The 24,603-nt window shown below is 39.3% G+C and overlaps 1 protein-coding gene across 1 annotated transcript; it reads right to left on the reverse strand.

The window, feature by feature from the left end:
- Positions 1-24,123, reverse strand: CAPN6 (calpain 6). The gene is made up of 13 exons (XM_008158601.3): positions 24,050-24,123; positions 18,349-18,528; positions 9,665-9,796; positions 8,213-8,421; positions 7,524-7,716; positions 6,779-6,972; positions 5,848-5,925; positions 5,557-5,743; positions 3,697-3,819; positions 3,317-3,519; positions 2,666-2,787; positions 2,176-2,312; positions 1-1,677 (listed from the first exon to the last, which is right to left on the reverse strand). The coding sequence occupies exons 2-13, from the start codon at positions 18,511-18,513 to the stop codon at positions 1,495-1,497; spliced, it is 1,926 nt and encodes a 641-aa protein (XP_008156823.1). The 5' UTR covers positions 18,514-18,528; positions 24,050-24,123; the 3' UTR covers positions 1-1,494.
- Positions 24,124-24,603: the final 480 nt, after the last annotated feature.

The raw sequence follows: 24,603 nt of genomic DNA on the forward strand, positions 1-24,603 counted from the left end.
TCACTTTATTGAACTTGAAATTTATTGTGGTTTGGATTATGTAAGGCAGTGTAGTGAAAGCACTGCAGAAGTAACACAGGCTGAAAAATATGATAGAAAATGAACAAGCTAAAAAAAAAACACCCTACAAAATATTTTTTAAATGAATGCATGCTGGACTAGACTAGGTACTACAACTATGTTTGTTTGTTTTTTAAACATTGCAGAAGCATTGAAATATTGTTGGAGCTGGGGATTTGGGGGGTTAGGAAAGGCTTCATGGAGGAGGTGGCATTTATGCTGGGCCTTAAAGGAGGGGTAGAATGTTGATAGATGAGATAGAGGGAAGAACATTTTGGAATGACTGACTCTAGAGAAAATTCCAAAGACGTACTGAAAAAAATAAGAGGGCAAACAAACACCCTCAAGGAGTGAAGCTTTCCAACTGATAAAAATGCTTGAGGGGCCTGGGATGTAACCAAAGCCTCAAGGCCTCAGATGGGGTCTTCAGTACCAATGATATTAGGAGGCACAGGACAATGAGCTTGTTTGTAAACCTAGCAGCAGCAGGACGTTTCACATTGCAGTCAGGGGCCCAAAACTGGCTGTACTATGCCTGGATGGATTTTCTTATCTTTTCAGGTTGTGTGGTACTTAGGCATTCTTCCTCTTGCCCACTGACGGCCTGAATGGTAGTTTGTGTGCACCCAAATGCGCTTGTGTGAGTGTAGGTGTGTGTGTGGATGGGTGGGGGACCGAGGCTTTGTCTCCCACTGCAGCTTCTTCCATTTTCCCTCTTGTGGCACACAGCTGGCTTCCACTGAGCTGGAGCTCAGGCCCTTCCCACTCTCTAGGCCTCACTGAACTCGAGCTCTTGATTAAGCACCAAGGAAGCCTCCTCAACATGAAAGTAAAACCTACTATGGGAGGTGACTTAGGTTAGGGCAGGACTACACTTTCTGGAGGTGATGACGATGGTGTAGTGATACTGGTTGTGATGATGGTGGGGGTGATGGTGGTAGTAAGGGCTGGGGACTTATAAGCAGGCTCTGGCTGCGGAATACAATGCTGCAGAGTTGTTTGTAGTGTTCAGTAAGGAGCAGGGATGTCAGGCTAGACCAGCTTGGCCTTGATCACCCCTCCTCCTTCCTCAACATACTCTACAGAGGAGATATATTGGGCACCTGAAAGCAGCAAAGACATCTGTAGGGTATCCAAACTGTTGTTGTCCTGCTTGAATCTCACCCCTGGACGCTCCAGAGATATTTCTTGGCAAACATCCATATGATCTCTGGATAAGACTGTCACCTCCCCCTGTCCAGCTGCTGGAGGTATATAGGTTATGTAGCTACTGATGCTACTTGGATCGGGAGGTATGGGGAACTTATCAGAAGAAAGGAAAAGGTAATTACTATAAATTTCTTTTTTAAAAAAATTATGAATCTGAGATACGATCTGGCATCTGACAGAAAATAAAAGGGTGGAAAGCTGTCAGGATTTTCTGGAGCTGGATATTTAGAGCTCAGTAAGATCATCGCTGGAAATAACCTTAAGGCTGAGGTGGCCTTGCTTGACTTTGGCAGTTGGACCACCCTTCTTACGAAGGTACAGAGACTTCAGATCACGGCAGTCACTGGGGTCAGCATCCAGAGTAACCTGCCCCAAGAATTGATCACAGAATTTTTGGCTGTTCCAGACCTGGAGAGACAAGTTGAAAGAGTGAAAGTGAGCAACCCTCTGTGAGATTGGACTTTTCCCAGTGGTAGCTAGAACCTAATGCTAAGCTTAGAAAGATTTGTTTAAAAACTAAAAAAATGATCTCTCCTGATACCTTTTGGCTGATGAAAAGCCATTAAGTCAGAAGAACAACCAAACTGTAGGGGTCCATCCTGACATAGTAGGATCAGGGTCATCTGAACAGGTGTATGCTTTCCCTTATGGGGTTTTATATTTACCTGAGACCATGAGGACTTCTTCCCATAATGAAATAAATGGAAAAGAGGCTATTTAAGACAGAGATTAATAAGGAAGTCAATGTCTATTCCTGGTGGGAGGTGTCTTTGAGTACAAAACAAATAAACAAAAAACCCAGGTTAACCCTTGCTTTGTATTCTAGACATATGGGAGGCACTTGGGATAATCTAGTGTGCAATACTGAATATGAGCCACCCTGGGGGTCCCTGTTCACATTCTCACCTGTACTATAATAGGAATGTCAGTGGTCCTTCTGTAGAAAATGGCCTGTGTGTCAAAAATGGCATGAACAGTATTCTTTTGGACAGGAGAACGGACTTCATCCTTTCCACATTTGATGACCAAATAAGGGTTCACAGCTGGAACAAAGTGACATTTGTTATTAAGACAATGATTAAATTTCTCTTTCCAGATAGTCAAGAAACTATCTCACTAAGTCCATTCTGGGACATTGGGCATAAAACCAGGGTACTAGAATGACCCAACACTTTTGTTCCTGGCTCCTTTATTCCCTACACTTTAGGAATATAAAATAAATATTATCTAGACCTTTCCCAGAGTTTACATTCCATTTTGCCATGGTTGAGAGCCATCCTGACTTGTCTAGACTGAAAATATGATTGGAGAGAACCAATTGTGACCATCTTTTCTAACCACACATGCAACAATTGAAACTAAATTTTGTTTTCCCAGACACCTTTGCAGATCTTACTTTCATTGGCATACTTCTTCTCCAGGCCCTCAGCACTGTGAACAGTGATCTGGGTAACTACCTTTGGGTAGCCACGAGCCAGATTCCAGCAAGACATCTTGGGCATGTCCAGAGTCAGTTCCCTGAAACATCAAAGAGAAGACACATTATTGATGTTGAATGTCCTTTTTTGATGAGGAGATAGTCTTGCCCAAGCAGACACTGTTGCTAAAAAGCATGAACTACTGAGTGACCTAACTCATTCTTCTTCAGACATGGCTTATATTTTATGACTGTTTTCCTTTCCCATTATTTTAAGGATCAGCAGATAAAGATCAAAGAAGTCAGAGTTGGGGTGAAAAGGTAGCTTTGGTGACCCAGCACTCAGAACATAATAGAGGAAGAGTGAGGAGGGCCAGCTGTCTAAGAGAAGAGAGTTGGCCAGAGAACAGAAGATAAAATGTAAGTGGAAAATGTTAGGATATGGGCCTGTTCCCCTTAAATAGCTGGTCAGAGATTTCAAGCTCAGATCCCCTACTGGGGAATTTCTTATAACTCCACTTTGAAATATATTTATACCACCATCATTTTAGTTAAATCTAATTTGAACAAGTTGTTCTTTTAGAGGAAAAGCAGAGAATAGGAGTTTGCAGGGCTGACCGAGGAAACAACCTGAGTTGGACAGGCACTTCAGAGAAGATTCTCAGGAGAAACTCGCTGGTGCGGCCATGCTGAAACATGGTTGGGACAAGCACATAGTTGCCTTTCTGCAGGTACTTGCTCAGAAACACAGTGCGGGTGTCAATATAGGTGGAAGTCCCAGCGCGCTCCTGGATATAGAGGTGGTGAAGGCGGAATTTGCGGTTCATCTCCACCTGGAAATAAAATTGAATGAAATGCTCCATTCCACTCAAGTCATAGCTTTGTGTTGGAAGATCCTAGGTCCTCTGCTTCCTTTATCCCTGGACATTTCTTAATTCCCCTAACCCCAAGCCATCCTAATTTTTACTCCATTAGTCATCATTCTCTCTTCTCCAAATGCACATTCCTACCTTGAAGAGCTCAAAGCCAATGATGTAATTGTCAGGTCTTCCCATGCGGCGGTATGTACGCATATCCTTCTGTTGTAGTGACATGATGACCTTGTGCCCATCCTCAGGCACAGTGAAGATGTACTAAGGGAAAGAGGCCACCAAGGAGTTTAGTTAGCATTTCCATTTCAGATAAGCCAGCTCAAATTTCATGGAAGAAAACTCCACTTTGGAAAGCAGAGACTTGAGTTATTCTCTGGGCTTTGCCACTCACCACACAAAGAGGCCTTAGATAATCCATTGGCTTGATAAGTGTAGATCATTATACTTGATTTTCCCTATGGCATTCAGCATGTATTGAGAGAGAGAACTTCATGCCTATCCATTTGATGCCAAATGTATTATGCTTTATTTTAATAAGTTCTTGGTAGGATATTGGGTGTTTTGTTTTTATTATTCTCCACTTGTTAGTAAAAACTATATAAAGAAAAATTCCAGAACGTATAAAAACAGAAATTATTCTGGTTTAACTTAATCTGACAATGCAGCATCCCCCTAGGCTAACCTCCTATTGCTAGGCAGATGTGTGGCTCCTGGAAGGGCTGGATCAACTTTCTTGAGAATTAATGTTTTGAGACCACTGTTTTAGGAAGCTGCAGGCCTGCGCCAAAGAATTTGCAAACATCATATGGGGAATCATGGTGCCACTGGGAAGTAAAACTAAAAGGCATCAGATCTCTCTCTCTCTCTCTCTCTCTCTCTCTCTCTCTCTCTCTCTCTTTCTCTCTCTCTCTCTTCCTCTCTCTCTTTCTCTTTTTTTTTTTCTCTCTCTTTCCCCTCCCTCCTTCCCTCCCTCCCGTTTTCCTTCTCTCCCCCACCGCTTTAGCAAAAAAAACAGGAAACATAGGCAAAACCATAGGCTTTCAAGGCCACCAAAGGTCAATCTTGTGCAGACACTTAAAAAGTAAGTCAAGGGGGTCATTTCTTCAGCTTGGTTTATGTGCTTGATACTTAAAACATTTCCAGATTGTAAACAGAGGTGTAGGGAGGGAGTAATAGGAGCTTTCTTTTCTTTAGGGACAATAAAAATGGAAGGGATGGAGAAAAGTATAAGTTAAATAAATTAGGCCACCAGCCTTAGTGTCTATCAATGAGGTCAATGCAAAGAAAATATATACCCATGTGAGGCTGCAATACATTCAGAATTCTTGTCTCCTGTGGCTTAGCTCATCAGCACATTTGGGGATAAAACCATCCAGGTTATTATAGACTCAAGCTTTGGATGTTTGGATGAGGTTATTATAGATTCAAGCTTTGGATGTTTTGCTTTGGGGTATGCCTAGGCTTGAGCCCTAATATATCACCTAGAATAGCATTGTAATGAGGGATAGATGACAGGATAGCCATTCAAGTCTTGGGGGAAATGACCTGGTTCTAGATTAGAAAAGTGAGACATAATGATGAAGTTCAAAAGAATAACCTTTACGAAAAAGAGAACATGTAAATGTGCACAAAAGAGAACAATTGGGCAGAAAAGAAATGAAAATTAATTGAGAAAGTGTCTGGGAGAAGATCCTTTCTTTCCAGTATGGGAACATCAGAAGGAAGTGGGGGTGTCACGAACCATACTAAGCAATATGGCCAGGAGAGAGGTAACTAGAAGAGAGGGCTCAGACTTGATGATGTTTCTAATGTACATCTCTCCAGAGACACAGTTTGCCATTTTTTCCAGCATCTGGGCCAATCCCTAGGCATCTTGGTTGATGAATATTACACAATACCTGCAAATGGAATAATTTATGTCAAAGGAATACTCCAAGGTGGGCCTGGGTTCCTATTGCCTTAATAACTTGGAGGCAAAGAAAAACAATTGATTCAAACCTGAGGATTTTGTAGAAAGGTATCACGGTTGTTATAGCAGCCTCCTGAACGGTTCATCAAGGGATCATCATCCACAGTCCAGCATCCCACCACTGATTCTAGCTCCTTGTGACCAAAAATGGGGTTGTTCACATTGCGGCAGACATGCAGTTCATAAAAGTTGCGGCAAAAGTCCTCCAGGCTCATCCTGAATAGAAAGAGAACAGGAAAAAATAATATGGTACTTAATACCTACCCCTTTAGTTCCATGTAGAAGGCATAATTCCTTTAGCACAGAAAACCTCTCCTCACCAAAACTCTCCATCATCAGACATAACAAGCTCCAGGTTCTTGCGATCTGCTGCAGTCAGTTGCTGCCACTCTTCAGAACTAAAAGCAAATAGTCAAAAAAGAACAAGCCGTCAAGTTTGCCATTGAGAACTCCCATTTGACCCAGTAATCCCACTCCTAGGAATATATCCTAAGAAACTGGGAACACCAATAAGAAAGGATATATGCACCCCTATGTTCATAGCAGCACAATTTACAATAGCTAAGATCTGGAAACAGCCTAGGTGCCCATCAGCAGATGACTGGATCAGAAAACTATGGTACATCTACACAATGGAATATTATGCTGCCATAAAAAAGAAGAAATTCTTACCATTTGCAGCAACCTGGATGGAATTGGAGAACATTATGCTGAGTGAAACAAGCCAGTCAATGAAAGAAAAATACCACATGATCTCACTCATTTATGGATAATAAAGAACATTATAAACTTGAACAAAAAGATAGATACAGAGGCAGTAAAGCATCAAACAGTCTGTCAAATTACAGCAAGAAGGTTAGGGAGAGGTGGGGAAGATAAGAGATCAACCAAAGGACTTGTATGCATGCATATAAACATAACCAATGGACGCAAAACTCTGGGGGGTGAGGGCATATATGGGAGTGGGGTGGGGGGGGGAATGGTAAGATATGTACACATATAATACCTTAATAAAAAATTGAAAAAAAAAGTTTGCCATTGAATAGCTACAGTAAGCAGTATGTCAAAGAAACAGAATGCATGAATAGTGGGCCTGCTTTATCTCATCTCTGGCTAGGTCAAAGATCCCATACTTAAGAAGAGCTGACAGATGTCACTGAGCATTGACAGTCCACTAACAGTTTGAAGGAATGGGTTTGGGAGAACTATAGGACTTTCAAGATATAGCAGTCAAAGTGGAATGGCACTCACATTTCACTCCAGGGGCCACTCCATTCCTGTCTTCCCAAGGGGTTCCTCAGGCGAATCATATACAGTTTCTCAGTACTGAAGACTTCCACAAGTCTCTCTCCAAGACGGATCTTCCGTATATCAGTCATGGTGTAGGTATGGCCCTTCAGTAGACCCCAATCAGTTTCAACTTCTTGTTCTTCCTGATTGGGAGACTGACAGCAAAGAAAGGTACATAAGAGCATAATAATTGGGAGACCCAAGGCCTGGTTCCTCCTCTTCCTTGATTGGTTTACCGCAGTATGATTGAAGCTAGTTCTCCCTATGCAGATAGAAATTTGATCCAGATATCTAACTTGACACTAAGTAAGTGAAGGAAATAAATAAAGAATTTAATATAACAATCACTTAAACAATTCAAACTACCCACAGTACTGCACTGATATGAACAGTATTAAAATTTGGTGCAGTTGGCTTACTCCTTGAGCAAAAAAATATATATATATATATAACCTCAACATCCAGAAACAGAGACAGAAGGCATAATTTAGCAGAGGCTATTTACATCAGCTTGAATGCCACATTGCCTCTCAGAAGGACAACAGGATAAAAAGTTAAAGCCAGGAATCAATGTGTAATGTTAGCTTTCTAAGTCCCATAATGGCTTTTCATGAATCTCCGCAGTAAGGGTGATATTCCCTACTAAATTTTGTAGTCTCCTATCTCAGAAATGGGCAAAGAATAGTTGTTTTTGGTGAATACAAACCTCAATGGAGCAACAGATCAGACCTCCTTTGGTAAATGTTTTGTGCAGTTCTTTGAACAGCTTGTACTTCTCCTCAACAAGCTCAGTGTATCTTCCCTTCTGCATGTCAACAGTTTCAGCCAATGTGCCAGTGAAGTCCACTATGATATCAGTGGTGGTCAAACCATCAAGGGCCTCATAACAGCCAAGCAGCCTGAGAACAAATATGCAAGGTTATCTTTGTGAAGTTATTTTTCCATGTTAAGGACATTTTGTCCCAAGAATTAGAACAGTCCCAGCTAACCTTTTCCATCTGGCTTTTCTCTAAGTATAACATGAGAGTTATTTTGAGTTAATAGTCAGAGATTTCTAGGCCTAAGCTATGTTTGCCAAGGACAGTCCATACAGAAACTTCTTTCTACAGGTAAATACTAGACAAGGAGAAAACTGAAGGCTAATGCCATATTATTTGCTGATTAGCAGCAGGAAGGGACACCTAGGAGCAGGCAGGAGGGTAATAGAAACCAGAACATCTGATTGCTCTCCAAGCTAAGATTTTTTAGGGCCAATCCAAGGCCCAAAGCAATGTCTTGGATCTGACTCAGATCTTACCCAAAATAAATTAAGGGGCTTGGGCTAGGAGAGAATGAACTCCCAAGGGAATATGTGATCTTACTTTTTTCATGTGTTTGTCAACACATGCTACTTACTTTGCATAAGCTTTTTCCAATAGAGCATTCCAAAACTCATTCATGGAGGTGGAGAAGGAGAAAACCAGATCTCCATTGATGGTGGGCAGCAAGTCATCAATCACCACCTCAGTCCATTCTCCAAAATGCCAGAAACGGAAGTGAAATATCCCAGCATATTTATCTAGTTTTCGAGGGTCCCATTCCTGTTCCTTATGGTTGGGAATTGTCTGGAAATATAAGAACATTCAATCAACCCTTATTCACCAGACTATATCCAAATATTGAAATTAAAGTTGACTTCCAACAAATTCATGTGGCAACAGGAAGCACACTAAATACATCTGGTTTGTATCTGGATTGGGCAGTCTATGTAGGGCTTTTTTTTTTCTACAGCTGTTGCTTTCCCAGTTGAGTTTTGCTGAGGATAATCTTAACATGTCTGTCCTGAATATACAGAGGGTGACTGGGGGCATCCAGTTAGGGGTTAAATTATTTACCACAAATAATCTACAAATTCTATCATAAAAAATGTCTATACAGACATATCCATAGTTGCATGTTTAGTCAAATAAATAAGGCATTTTAAAAATTAAATTCAATCAAAACACAAGGTCTCCTGTGGTTTCATTTTTTTAAGTCCATCATAGAATATAGATTCCAATCACAACTTGAGTAAAATCACATTTAGAAAATTCTCAATTTCAATACAATTACACATTAGCCTACTAAAATTATCTTTCTAAAGAAAATGCTCTAATTGGTCCCAAATTCAATGCTTTATTGCCCTGAATTCTAACTAAATGCCAAAGAAATGTTTTACTCCTCATTTTTTAAAATATATTTTTATTGACTTCAGAGGGGAAGGGAGAGTGAGAGAGAGATAGAAACATCAATGATGAGAGAGAATCATCCATCATCTGTCTCCTGCACGCCCCCTACTGGGGATCTAGTCCGCAACCCCAGCATGTGCCCTTGACCGAAATCGAACCTGGTACCCTTCAGTCTGTATGCCGACATTCTATCCACTGAGCCAAACCAGCTAGGGCAGAAATGTTTTAGTCTTACTAACTTATGAGAACTTCTTCAAAGATCTATTTCCATCTTTATCACATGTCAGTTATTCCTGGCCCCTACTAGCATTATACTCCAGTGTGTACAGACAATACAAGTATGCAGAGATATAGGTCAAAACACTGCAAGTGACAAAGGATCAACAAATATGTGTGAAAAATCATATAGACTAAAATCTTAATGGTGGAATTTGGGGGTGTATACGGATGTTTACTGTAAAATTCTTTCAGTTTCTTGTATTTGTGGAAAATCTCATAATAAAAGAGAAGGAAATTACTTAGTTATTACTCTGATTTTAAGAATTAGACAATCTATAAAGTTACAAGTTGCCTTTTACTGAAATTATTAAAGAAGACAAGAAGGTGGAAACTGAGTAAGGTCCTATAGGAGGAGCAATACCTTTGTCCAGTGAGACTCCTGGACAGCCAAACAGGAGAATGCAGACACCATTGGCTTGTGCCCCAGTCTCCCTTGGATCAGTTGGTGGTTGCTGATGTTGCCCACAATCAGACGGGGGTCATCACAGATGTCCTGTGGATATAACAATTGGTTCTTAGAATCTGGAAAGTGTTTCCAAAGAGCCAAAGTGAGCTGAGCTAGGAAGGATAGAAGAGGTGGGGTTCAAAGATGACTAGAACTTGCACAGGTGAAACAAAGGGAAGTTTGGGGGCTGTGAGCAAAAATACAAACCAGTAAAAACAACAACAACAAAAAACCTACAAAGTAGTAGATCATCTAGACACAGAAAAAGGGTAATGAGGGGAAGTGGCAAGAGAAATGGAAGGAGAGAGGATGAGATGTACTGGTCTGGGCTCTCGGATATAGCTATCACTGGGGTTTGGAAGAGTTTTCAGCAGAGCAGTGAGCTTTTAAAGAGGAGAACTAGGGTTTAGCTCATTATATTCTGATCCTATTTGTCAGGAGGAGATTTTTTTAAGCAGTTGTGCTTAGAAAGTTGATTAAATTTAAGAGACAAGTCCTGGTGGAGGTGAATATAAATGTTTCTTCCTCTCTGGAAAAATTATTTAGGAGACCTTTTACATGAAGACCTTTCCTAACATAAAGCAAAGGCAACAGCCGTCTCCATGGCAACTAGATTTTTCCACATTTTTGGATAAATATAGATGGCAGAAACACTAATAGCAGGTGGTAATAGACCAGTCACAGGAGCATTTCAACATACACTCTATTCCCACAATGGGTGTTCTGAGGGAACCTGGATAGAGTGGGGGCAGCATTTGGGGGGATGGGTGTGTGTGTCTTCCCCAACATATCATTAGCAGTGCCATTCCCACTGTGAGTAGGAAAATGAGATCCAAATAACACACAACAAAATGTAATGAAGACAAAGTTGAGGCATTTTCAAAGTATAATCACTGTCTAGAGGAAGGACCACAAAGTTTCCCTGGTGAGTAGATTGAATTGGAATAGGAATGCTCAAGTTGAAGCCTTAGGAACCATTAGAGTTAGGCAATTGGACAAGGGAAGGATATGAAAACATCATGGGTAGAAAGACAAGCATGGAAAAATGTATAGCTGCATATGTGACACCATATAATTGAAGATATGATTGTGTGACTCAGAAGATCAGCACTTGCATAGTTAAAAAGCAGAAAATACCAATGAAGTCTTGAGAAGATGAAGAAAGCTTCCTAGAGGAGGCCATTTGCCAGTACCTTGACATTCTGCTTACGCAGCAAAAACAAACCCAAGTCTCAAATAGAAAGAAATATAGACATATATTCATTTAAAATTATTTTAAAAAGGCAGCTATATTTTTCTGATTCTCAAACCTTTTTTTTAATGGACATAATTCTCCTTGATGAAGAGTCTTGTCTACAGAATGAAACATTCCATCTATTCTTTAAAAGCCAAAATAATTCTGGAAAGGAATAAGCATTCTGGACAGGGACAAGTCCAAACTGAAGATTAATTGGATGTCCCTCTGCCAAAAGGAGGTTAGGTAGGTTGTCAGCTTTGGATTTTCTGTGTGTGGTTTTTAATGCATGTCCAGTGTCTCATAGTTAATTTTGTGTCTTAGGAAAGACTTCTACCATACTATTTTTTTATGGGTTGGGAGATGCCTGTTTTTTTCACTTAATAAACGTAAAGTGGGTGTGTTGGATGAACTATATCCTGATATTTTTTCTGTTATTGTTTCTTTGCCCTTTCTAAGATGAAACTAAACAGAATTTTTCCTTTATGGATCGGGTGTCACCATTTTATTTTGCACAAGATGTAAAGTTATACAATGATTTATCAGACTTAAATGATGCATACTATAGTTTCTTAGAATGGAAAAACAGTACAGTAAACATTGATATGTGAAAAAGTATCTTTTAGATCATTAACACATTTTATTTTCTAGTTTTATGTGGAGTTATTAGTAATTAGGTTTACATTACAGTGTCTTCAATTTATACAAGGCTTTCATTTCACACTAGAGATCTAGGCTCAGCCAACATTTTGGCATGCCAACTTCTATTCAATACATAAAAGGTCACATAAATGAGCAAAAAGACATGCAAATAGAAGTTAAATTGAAGGATGGCTATTTAACAGTGGGTTTTAAAATATGATAAGTTAGCAGTCTATAGATTTTCAAAGATGGAAGAAATTTTAGGGACTATTTAGTCAACCTGTTTATTATACAAATGAGGAATCAGGCTCAGAGAAGGGCAGTAATGTGCCCTTTCAATCATCCATCTAGTTACTAGACCTAGAATTGAAGTTTTAAGTTCTTAAAACAATATACAGTTAAAGAAGAAACCCAAGACCTTAATTGGTACATCCTTTTGCCATTAGATTTATCAATGGGCACCACATAAAGGGTAATATTGTATAGCTTTTCAGGGACAGAATTGCAACTACCTCTTTCAGTCATCAACCCCCTTTTTATGCTTCTTTTCTTATCACAAACAAAAGCTCTCAATTGTTCTGAAAGACTTGCTTAAATCATATCCTAGCTTTTGGGTCCAGGCTAAACCTCATTAATAAGATTTAATCTCCTCTATTTAATACACTAAATATGAATCAATCCATTCTGTATGTCAGCATTACAATGTAAAACATGGGAGCAAATCATTACTAAGCCACATTTTCTACCTCTTTAAGGAAGTAAAAAACTAGAAAGCAACTAAGGAGGTAGAAAGGGTAAAGGGTAATGAGCCAATGCAAATCTAAAAGTAGTAGGGAGTGGAGTTGTGGGAGAGGTCACAGCTCACATAGTCACATATTTGGGTGGCTTGAAAGGGAGGGAAGATTGCTGAGCCCCTAATGGCTCCCAGCTGTGTTGGCATAGTTAACATGATCCTTGAACTGGGCTTTTTGTCAAGGCAAAATAATTTCTTATGGAGAAAATACACACAAATAGGAAGTCAAGAACTAAAAGTAAAGCCAGGAATGGTTCCTTCATATACCCATGCCTGAGCCAAAGCCTTCCAAAAAAAAGCAGCTTCTCTGGAGATATGTTCTTTTAGCTGAGCATTGAGAGACCCCCCCATTTGTCCTCACATAATCTCCCTTGCCAATACCTCTGGGAGGGGTAGAGAGGCATGCAATTACAATTCTTGGAGCCCTGCACTCTGTGTGGCTCTCTTTGCACCTACCACATCCACATCTCTAGAATTTGTTTTAACAAAGGTACAATTTGAAGACAATAAACAGTGATTAAAATAAATGCCTGCCTAGAAAACCAGCAACCAGAAGAGTGGAGACACTTTAAAAAGTGGAGACACTTTAAAACCAATACTAGGGGGTTGGTGGCATGGTAACTATAAGTGAGGCCAGCCCTGCAATAGGTATATTATGACTAAGTCCAGGGCTCTAAGTAATCCCAGAAGGTTCAGGGCTGCCATTCAGGACCTGTGGGCTATGTGAGCTAGTCCAAGGTGCCATTATATTAGCCTTAGAATACTGAACCATCCACAGACAGGACATTGATAGATGAACTTAGGTGTAGGAACTATTGTTGAACCAGTCTCTCAAGAAGTCCATTTTAGCTGCTGAGGAGTTTTGCTTCTGCATTAAGATATTGCCATCAGTGAAACATTCTCTTCCTTTCTAACCCCTCCAAGGAAATTGAATATGGAACCTCAGAATAAGGTCTTAAGCTCAACTTCCACTTCCAACCTAGACACCCAAGTCACAACATAACATTTTTAAATTTTAATCATCAAACTTCTGTTAGGAGACTTCAGATATAAACCCCAAACTGCTTTATTGGGAAGAGTTTATATATTTGTGCAATGGAATACTGTTTAGCAATAAAAAGGAACAAACTGAGACATGCAACAATATACAGTAGATGACCCTTGAAAACATTATGCTAAGCAAAAGAAGTCAGCTAGTTTTATGATTCCATTTTAAGTGAAATGTTCAAAATAGGCAAATCTAGATAGAAACTAAAAGTAGATTAGTGGTTGCTTGTGTTAGGGGTAGGAGCTATTTACACATTGCAAATGGGCACAAGGGATCTTATTGGGATGATACAGTTCTAAAATTGGATTGTGAGGATGTTTGCACAACTCTGTAGATTTACTAAAAAATCAATGCATGTATGCTTAAAACAGGTGAATTTTATCAAAATGCAATAATTTTTTATCAAAATGCAATACATTTTATCAAAATGCAAAAAACTTTAATCATCAAAAATGCAAATCATAAATTGCATTTTTATAAAGCTGTTAAAGTTTTTCTTTTAGGCAGAATTTAAAATAAGTAGGATAGATGGAAAGTATAGGCCTATTCAATTGTCTTCAAATGTGTCAACAGTGGAAAATACTTAGGACTACTCAGGTGGTGGGGGGCATGATCTATGAAAAGAAAAAGAAATTTATTAACAGTTGAGGCCAAAACTACTGTGAAGAGGAGTTACATTCAGCTGGGTCTTGGCAATTTTCATTAGCACAACAGGAGAAGTCTTTCCTCTTTTACCATTCCTTCACATGCAATCTATCATTGAGGCCTGTGTCCTCTGTTTCTAATGTCTACCCTCATCAACCTTTTTCTTCTATTCCTATCTTCTTTATTTTAATCCAGAACCTCACCACTCTCCTCCTATCCAATGTATTGAAATGTCCCCTGTGGAAAGTATTACCTAGTGGGAGATGTGGTCAAAAACAATGATAGTGAAAACTGAATTCAAATTTTGCCCAGAAGAGCTCACAGAAGATCTTGTGCAGGTGCACTTGCTTCTCCTACAGCTGGCTATGCAAATTCCCATGAGCCTTGCTCCATTTCAGTTTGAGATTAGATGCATCTTTCTATAAGACACTATTGTAGCTGAGTATAAGTCATCCAGGAAAAAAGCCAGAGGTGGGTAAGAGGGGAGGGTGGCTAGAGGAAGCTGGAGAAGAGATTTTCTGTGGGAATGTTGTGGACAGATTTCAGCATAAAAATCTTACCTTCAGTCTTATAATCACACTGTAACTCAGTAAAACTCAGCTTTTAGAATTCACTAAGACTTTACAAGGTTGAGGACCCAAGGAATACAGGAAATCCAGGAGTACATGTCTCAGGCAATATACCTGAGGGCCATGGGGCCACTGGAGAAATTAAGGCAAAGTATTTTCCTCTGAAGGGTATGAGCATTAATCAATTGCAAAAACACTCTGTCTATCTAAAGTGGCTCCTTAGTACATAGAAAGGAAGCTGCAAGTTGGAATAAGGGGAACTAAATCCTACCCTAAGATGGTGGGGATTGACTTGTGTTACTTGTTTCAATTACCAGTGGTGATTACAGGCATGGGGGCCTATGAAGGCAGAGGATTTTCAAGATGGGAGAGGAAAGAGAAACGATCAGCTTAATCATGCTTCTTCCATTTTAGAGACTTCCAAATATGCCTGGTTGAGTATGTGGCTATGTGGAATGCCAAAAGACAAGAAGTCTGTAAGCTTCTCTGCAAACCAGGATTTCAACCTTGCCAATGAGGTGGGTGAGGCCAATGACCCATATGGTCTTCCTGAGCCAATTCAGAGAGGCCCATGGCTGTCTCTCAAATTTCCTGATGGGAGGCCAGAGAACTTTGACGTGGTTCTTGACCACAGGTTTGGCCTCCACACTGACTGAAAAGGAATCCAAACCTTTTTGAGGAGACTCAGATGGTGGTCCAGAACCTTATTTTCCCCCTACTTTCCATAAGAGGCCCCCTTTCCAACCACTTCAATCCACAAAGATCTCTCCTTCTTCAGAATCTTACATGATTTATTGTTTATATGCTTGAAAATAACATTTCTTATATCTGGCATTAATTTATTATTTAACTCTTTAATAACTTAATATCCATCTCTTCAACTAGAATGAAAGTATGCATCTTGCACAGAAGCTGACATAGAATGTTTTTCAAGTGCTTCTCCCTTTGGGCTTAATTAAGACTAAACTCACTGTATGCTCTCAAAAGGGATAATATGGATCAATTAATGATGTACAGCATCAGGACAGTGAGGAAAACTGATTGGAGAACTTTATATTTTAGCAAAAGAGACATACAATTCTATGTCCCTAAAATGGCAGCTTGGTGAAAAATAATGTGGGCTTTGCAGTCAAAATTAGACTCAAAATCTAGCATGTTAACCATCTGACCCTGGAAAAATTCTTATCTTCTCTCTGAGGCCCAGTTTTCTCATGCATAAAATGGACATATTATCAACTTTTATTTTTTAAACCAGAAAAAAATTATATCAAAATGATTTTTAAGATATCTACCTTGCTAAGTTATGGCAAATAGGATGAAATGAAAAATGTATAGGAAACTCTAAACACAGTACCTGGGCCCATAGTAGGTATGCCATAAATGCTGATTCTTTTAATGTCCATCCCCATTTACTCTCTCTTTCTGACATTCCCTCACTCTGGAAGAAGTATTGTTTGCCTCACAGGCAAAATGGACTATTGCCACAGTTATTAGGTTTTTTCTTTCCCTGCTAAATCACCTAGGATTCAATCTACAGAATTTGGAATATGAGGGCAAAAGACCTAGCCAAGACAGAGGAAGGATATGCCAAAAGACTAGCCAGTGCAGGAAGCACTGTTGGCTTGGTTCACATCTGAGGAATGGCTTCATGTTGGCTTGCAATTTTGTCGCCCATTGGATTTCCTCCCACCTCCTCCAGGAATCATTCATTCCTTCAATTATCAATCATCAATCATTTTTTCGTTCTCCTGCATCTTCAACCTCTTCTGTTTTACTATTTACTGCTTAGACTATGAGTATGTTCAAGTCTGTTCTATTTATTAACCCCCAGAAAAACCTCCCTCCAATTCCTGCCTCCGTTTCAGCTACTTCCAGCTTACTGATTTTCTTTCTTTTATATCCAGCATCAGAAAAGAATAGTGCCCCTCATTACCATCATCCATTCATAACAGTGGCATGGCTCTAGACAATATAGTTCTATTTTCTTTATGCATTTCTGGAAAGAAATCTTACTTCTCTCCATACTCAATTAATGGCTAGTGAATTCTACTCACGTTTCCCAGATTTTATTGCAGGTGACTGATCTGCAGGAATGTAAAAAACCAGAGGCACATAAAGTCAGGAGAAGTATAATCATCCTTCTGATGGAGAGATTTCTCCAGGTCTCAAACTCTCAATGGCTATCATACTTTATGGGGAAAAACTGAGACATGAACAAGGGTATTATGCTCAGTGAAATAAGTCAGTCAGAGAAAAACAGATACCATATGATTTCACTTATATGTGGAATCCAAAGGACAAAATAAATGAACAAACAAAATTGAAACAGACTCATAAATACAGAGAGCAAACTGGTGATTGCCAGAGGGGAGAGAGGTTGGGGGACTTGGAGAAAAGGGTGAAGGGATTAAGAAGTACAAATTGGTAGTTACAAAATAGTCACGAGGATGTAAAGCATAGGAAATATAGTCAATGAAATTGTGATAAATATGTATGGTGCCAATTGGGTACTGGAAATATCAAGAGGAAAACTATGTAAAGTATATAATTGTCTAACCACTAAACTGTACACCTGAAGCCTATACAAAACAATATTTAATGTAAACTGTAATTGAAAAATAAAAAATAAATAAAAAGGAAGACCACTTTTGAATCCCCTAGAAAACAAGAGCCTTAGCTGATGTATCTTGGCACTACCTGGTGGCAACCTACATAAACTGAAGTAGCTCTTGTAAGAACTACATTTAGGAATTTAAGTTGTGGAAATTGCAAATAAAACGTGATAGCTGCTCATTAAAGAAGGCAAACCTTAACTTGCTAACCGAGGTGGTTCAATAATAGTGCCCCAAAAGGTATGTGATCAAATAGAATCAGAAAGTCTTCAAGATACTGTGAAGATCCAAGAATTTCTATTTCATAACAGTCCTCTGTGGCTTATATTCCTGGTCATATACTTTGGGAAAGAACCCAGCTAATATATCTTTCTATATAGTTAATACCCTTTAGATATAGAAAGGTTGTCATTTATTCTCTAGAATCCATCTTCCTGTCATTTTATGCACTGAGCTCCTGCTCCTATAGGGCTTATGAAGGCTTAAAAAGACTTGCTTTAGAGACAACATACAGATGCTCCACAAAGAACCATATTAATAGGTGGTGAAAGAGCTGCAATCCTACTTGAATCTCACTTTGCTAATTGTAGGAGGATACAGATGATGGTATTCAAACAGCAGCAAAGAAGCCTCCTTCTCCCATTGCAAGCTCCATCTTCTTCCTATAGAGTTCATTTTATTTATGCTCAGCATATAAGGAGCTTTTCTTCTCGTCGGTCTAAGATTATCATAAAGTCGCTGTGATAGGCAACTTAGTAAAATGTATAGTTGTTTTCTGAGTTACCATGTTTACTCAAATGAACTTCCAAAGAAAACAAAAATGGTATATTTCTTTTTTGCTTTTTTTAAAATTACTAAACCTGATAAAATTTGACTGAAGTTCAAGATTCCTCAAGTTATAGCCGGAAACACAGATTCTTAAAATTTCCCATTTTAAAGTTGTCTTCTAAGTTAGTCTACATGCAGTAGACTGTGTGAGTGAAATATTGGACCAAGTAGTTACTGCATAATTGAAATAAAGAGGGAGACAGAAATTGCAAAAAAAAAAAAAACTTGCCTGGGGACGTTTCCACACTACCTTCCCAGGAAGCAGTCGGTTGTAAAAAAGTGAATCATTCTCAGGCAAAAAAGTTGGATCACAGAAAAGTATACCATCTTTGATGCATTCCTGTTTCAGTTCCAGGTACTTCTGGTTTTTGAAGAGCTTCAGAGGAGGACCCATAGTGTCAAACTATGTCTAGAATGAGAAAAAAAATGTTATTAGAGGAAGAAGTTCTCGAGTCTTTTAAAGATTACCTGATTAGACAAGTGGTAGTCATCCTAATGATTTATTCCCAAAAGTAGGCACTTCAAGATTGACTTTAATGGAAAAGTAACCATTTTCAGACAGAGGGGAGAGTTCAGACTCTGCAACTAATTAATTTGAGGCTTTGGATAAGGCACCCAAACCATTCTGGGGCCTCAGTTTCTTATCAAACAATGAAATATGGGCCTTAATAATATTATTGGAAAAATAAATAATAAATGTTAAGATTATTAGTTAAATGTGAGTCGCTATATTTAATGGGCAATCTTCCATTTTATACTGGCTGAAAGGAGTTCAAAGCAAAAAAAAAAAAATTAAATTTGTGGTTTACTATATTCAGAATAAGTTGGTGTCCTGAAGGGCCACCCACTTTGTGCTTGAGGGGAGAAGCAACCCCTTTCACTTCTAACAAGCCCTTTTACACAGTTCCTTCTCTTTTATTGTTAAAGAGTTTTGCATTTTTATTACTGCCTAGAAAGGCTAATACAAGAAACAGAACTCAGCAGATGGCATTCAAAGACAAGGAAAGATAGAAAGATTTTATGTGCCCTCTTCCTCAAAGTCTAATGTGCAATCATTTGGCCTTAATAAAAGGCAGACTCCAAAATCCAACTACACTGATTTGGTGGACTATAGATTCTTACCCCATAGCAATACACAGTTGCTTTCTTTTCAAAAAAAAAAAAAAAAATCTCACATAACTAAATACAGAATTAATATAGTGGTTCTTTAGGCAATGTGTATCAGAGTACCTCACACTCAAATGTCCCAAGAAACCAGTTTTTATGAGGACAATTTGAAAAGCAAATTTGATTTTAAATAACTCTGGGGTGATAATAGGGTTTTCAATGCCTTTGCTTGATCACAAAGATAGATTTTCAATGATTTTAATGATCCGCTAATGACATTCAATGGTAGATAATGGACCCCAGTTTTTGCATGTGTTCAAACTTAAAACAAATAGTACTGTGCCTCTTGCTCTCCCTGAAAGGTTTTGGTAGGTTGCCAGACGCTGAGGACTATAAATGGGGGATATTCCGGAGCGATTAGAATATTTAGTTTGCCAGAACTTCCTAGTCCCTAATCATTTTGGATAAATTAGTATTTCCTGTTCTTGGGAAGGCCCTCTGCCCCATCAGTCTCCCCTCCTACTCAGTCAAATGGCTATTCGAGCAGGAACCTGCAAAAGAGATCATGCTTATAAAAAGAAGACCTGTCTACAGAGTGAAGCAGTATTAATTGCAAAGAAAATCAGGTTCAATTTTAAAAAACCAGTATGATCCCAGTAGGCTCTTTCAAAGACAGAATGTACAGCTGGTGTGGATAGGTCAAGCCTTTTGACCTGTATTTGGGGGTTTACAGTAAATAAGGAATAGCAGTTATCAGCCTATATTTTGATAGATATCCATTAGAGTACAACTATAGTCCCATGTCCCATTAGACTTGCAGAGTAGAATTGACCCCTATTCTGACTAGGTATAGCACAACTATGTTCCATTTTCTGTGACTTTGGTTTCTTTGTGCCTCAATGTTCACGTTGGGAGAATGGGGTTATCTATGCTGCCCTTCTTACACTGTGGCTGTACCTAATGAGATAGGTAGTGTAAAAAAATATTTTGAAGCCCAGACGGTGTGCTCAGTGGTTGAATTTCTACCCTGGAACTGAGAGAATTCCCCGATTTGATTCCTGGTCTGGACACATGCCCGGGTTTGGGGTTGGATCCCCAGTGGGGGGCGTGCAGGAGGCAGCCAACTGATGTTTCTCTGTTATCGATGTTTCCATCTCTCTATCCTTCTCCCTTCTTCTGTTTCTAAAGTCAATAAAAACATATTTTTAAAAACTATTTTGAATAAGTAGAAAGGGCTCCATAAATGCAAGGTATACACTGTAAGCCACCTCATTGCCTGGCACAAAGCTGGGCACACAACCATTGTTCAGGAAATAGTTGTTGAATGGATGAATGTCTTATGTAGAAAATTCATGTTTATATGCCAAGTCGTTGTTTGAAATATACATTTAAGTTCAAGATCTCTTCATGGCAGTTACATTTAGCAGATATTATCTGTACCTTTATTTTGTATCTGCAGAAATGGCAGCTCAGAGAAAGGGCAGCTAGATACTTGCAAAACCAACTCAAACCCCGGTCTGTATAACGCCAGATCTAGTGTGCAGCTTTCCATCATATCACGCTGCTTCTTTTAGTTACTGCCTTTTTTGAAGAAGGTTTATGTTTGTTTGTTTATTTGTTTGTTTAGCTCAAATAAGGAAAGCTCTTCAAAGCAAACATAATACTAACTTTGAAGCACTCTGCCAAGAATTTATTGTCATGGTGGATATTAAAAAGATTTTTTATTTCCATAATTTGATGATCATGGGAGAATCAGAACCCTTGACATTCTAGGGTTCATCAGTTAACCCTTAGAAAACTTTTGAAAACCCAGAAATTTGTAAGTTAGGTTTGTCATAAACAAGTTGTCCTGTCAGAGAGTAGGAGAGTGGAGAAAGGACTGTTCCTTCTTTGCTATCTTGCTACACCCAACTGTGAAGAAGAGAGAGTCTTTAGGTTAATAACCACATATTAAGAAAGTCAATAAACAGAATCAAATCTAGGGATTTAAGTTATCAACCGAAAAGAGTCTCTAGCTAAGAAATAGCTAATAAAGGGAACATGCACATTTAAGAGGGACAACTGTGTCCTAAGACAAGTATCATGAATAGTTGGGTGAAGACAAGTGTGGGTTTTTGCAATGAGATAATGGTCGTAAGCAATACTACTCGAATTAGGATCCATTGCCTAGAGATAGAGCAGGAAGAAGGCCATGTGGATCAAGGCAAATGGGAGGAGTAGCTGCAAAGTATGAAAAGTTGAGAATTGCCAGGGGAAGTTGAGGGAGCCTGCCACGTAGAGCACAAAGCTACAGTTAGGGGAGAAAGCTTTGGTTACTCACTGGATTGGAAAGCTTGGGGAGCTGGGCAAAAATCTTAAGAGGAAAATCATTTGTTCTTTACCTGCAGGTTAGTCTTAGAGTTGAAACCAGATTTTGTTCTAAAAAGTGAAATCTAACTCAGTTTATTAAAGAGAATTATTAACTGATAAAGGAAACCCAGTTTGTGATTTACAAACTGTTGTGGATTGGGGTGAGTGGGAGGGTATAAGAAGGCATTTTAGGGAGAGAGAGGGAGAGGGGATGGCTCTGGAGTATTGGTCCTTGCTATTTTCTCCTTTTCCCCAGTTTTGCTCTTGTACTGTACTTGGGACAAAATCAGAGGTAAAAGCAATTAGGTACTTTTGCTGAGCAAACTGAATACAGAAGACCTAACTCTCTCCTGGCACGAAGTAGGGGTCACTTTAGCCACAATCAACAGTTCCTCTCCTTACACCTGGGGGTGGTTCATTGAGAGAAATGGTGCATTGATCCAGAATCAAGTCCAAAATACCACCATTTAAGGTAGATAACAGTTCCCTCAGTTTCCTCACAAGCACAATGAGAATATACATGATGGCTGTCCCATACACTTCACAGTGTTATTGGGGAAATCTAATGACATTAAATACATGAAAATACTTTTTAACTGTTAAGGATAAGCAGTGTGAGACAGTAGTATTAGGAGACTTTTTTTTCTTTTTTAGCAAATTCAATCTCTTTTCTGTCTTTAGTGGAAAAGGAGGAGATTTGATCGCATGCTTTAAATAAGATATTCAAGGACATTTAAAAGACCAGTATAAGATGGCCCCTCCACCATTCAATATCTCCTCTCTTTTCCACCCTTCCTTTTTGGCTGACGCACCCCACTACCCCCTTTTCCCCCTCTTAGATGAATAAACTCATCCTATAAGTCTAATTTTATAGCCTTCTGAGAATATAATCCCAATTTTTATAGAATTATGCTGGAAGAATTCTTAGAAATCACTTAACCCAAATCCTAGTTTTTATAGGAAGGTGACGGGACTTGCCTAAGGTTACATAGTTAATGACAGAGCTAGCACTAAAACCAGGACTTCCTGACACTTCACCACAATTTAAAAAGCGGGGGAATAAGCGTGCAAACATGAAATCTCAAGACATTGCTTTGGAAAATTCTAATTGTCCTCTTCTTAGAAGAATGTACTTAGGAGTTTTGTTTTTGAACTGCAAACTGTCAGAAAGTGAGATGATTTCAAATCAAGGCTAATCAAAGAAACACTGTTTTGGGGTCACAAAAGGGGCTTTTTCTGTTTTTAATTTAGGAACTGAAAACACTCAAGGATGCAAAAAGCCTGCTTTTTAACTTATTCCTGACTACATAAGTGTTTTTAGAGTTTCCCTAGACTGCTAATAAAGAATGCTATTCAAATCCAAAGTAGTCACACACATGCGCACATATGCATACACATGTACATGCATGCAAACTGCTAGAGGAATAAAAGAGTTAATTAGCAGCTCCTAAGGAATCTTTAAAAAATTCCTTTAGACTATAAAAGGTTCTTCACAACAAATATTTTTAAGTGAGACAGCCAAATTTCAAGAAAACATTAGTACAAACTAGGATGCTTTATCCTGAAGCCAGTAGTGACTGTCAGGATGGCAGACTTTGTTTAATTTTCCTATGTGCTTTTCACCAAACTTTAAGCTCCAAATCTTCAGATACAATTTTCAATTGCAATACTCTAATCCTTTCTTGCCCTCCCCCCACCCCCTGCCTGCTCTGGTCAAGTAACTCCATTAAGTCCCTAGAACACCAGTGACAGTGTTGTGAGTGGGTTGAGGTGTGTGTGTGGGGGGGGGGGCGGGGCGGAGAGGATAGAACTACAACTGAAAATAAAAATTTAAAACAAAGCAAGAATTAGATAAGAACAAAACCAGGCTGGCCAGGGGCTGAAAATAAAATAGCCAAGATCAATCTGTCACCAGGACAGGAGGACTACTGGTTGTGCAAACAGAACAGCCTCTGCTGCCACTCCCTCCCATGCAACAGTGCACAGCCTGTGCACCCCACTTCCAGGGCTTAAAGGCCTTTTGTACACAGTGTGGTTCCAAGATTTTGCCTGCATTTCAATAATTTGCCCACAGCTGTGGTTCAGACAAAGCTAGAAGGAAGCTTTGACAATTACCCTGCGTTCTTCTCACTTGACTAAGGAAGGTTTGTCCTTTCTTACCAGGGATTTCAGGGAATACAAGACAAAAAAAAAAAAAAAACAAAAAAAACAATAAAAAACCCAGATATCATTAGAAAAATTTCATTGTCAAACAACCACAATCATCCCACCCAAAATAACTAATCAAAAAAGTCCATCAGTTTGGAAGTTTCCAAACTGCTATTATGCATTCACATTCTATCCAGACAAACGATACAGTGATAGCTGTGGGTTTTGATTAACTATAAAGTTCAAGTTTCTTTACCTCTTTTTTACACCTAGTTATCCAGCAAATAAAATTTCAGGATAAGTTTGTGAATGCCCTTTCTACTCACCTGAGTTATCCCAGTTGCCTCCGCCGCTGCCTCTGCCGCTGCTGCTGCCGCCGCCGCTGCTGCTCTTGGCCAGGTAACCCCTACAAAGTCTGTTCAGTCAGTGCGGCTGAACAAAGATTCTGGCTTTCTTAACCTGAAAACTATTTGGGCTGTACCAAGCTCTGCTCACAGGGGGAGGTGACTCGCAGAAACTTCAGGAGACTTTGCCCCGCCTAGCAGTCAGAAACTGATCCTGAGTCATGAGGAAAATCTGGAAAGAGCCTCTGCCAGATGTGCAGACGGGATGCCCACTCCAGATCCATCCACCAACAAGTTGCAAAACTCAGGAAGCCACATTTGAAATCGTTTTTCCCCTCCCAAAGAGAAATAGGACTTTCAGGAGGGCGCTGATAGATTTCTGACTTTGTTTTCTCATGGTTAATAGTGCAGACCTAGACATTATTTGAAAGACGACATGGCAAGAAAAATCTTGAAGTGTTGGGAAAGTCATTGTGGGTTAGTCTGCAGGCATGGCCCTTGTACATGGATCTATGATAGTGATAATGACTTCAGCA

The sequence above is a fragment of the Eptesicus fuscus genome, chromosome 1 (genome assembly GCF_027574615.1).
Source record: "Eptesicus fuscus isolate TK198812 chromosome 1, DD_ASM_mEF_20220401, whole genome shotgun sequence".
Taxonomy (NCBI): Eukaryota; Metazoa; Chordata; class Mammalia; order Chiroptera; family Vespertilionidae; genus Eptesicus; species Eptesicus fuscus.

Bases quoted from the DNA above. Each gene is read 5' to 3' on its own strand.
- CAPN6 (XM_008158601.3), bottom strand. From the start codon at position 18,513: ATGGGTCCTCCTCTGAAGCTCTTCAAAAACCAGAAGTACCTGGAACTG. The intron at 2,313-2,665 runs GTAAGATCTGCA...ACTTTGTTCCAG, and splicing joins GAAGAAGTATGCCAATGAAA to CTGTGAACCCTTATTTGGTC. The intron at 1,678-2,175 runs GTGAGAATGTGA...TTGTCTCTCCAG, and splicing joins ACATTCCTATTATAGTACAG to GTCTGGAACAGCCAAAAATT.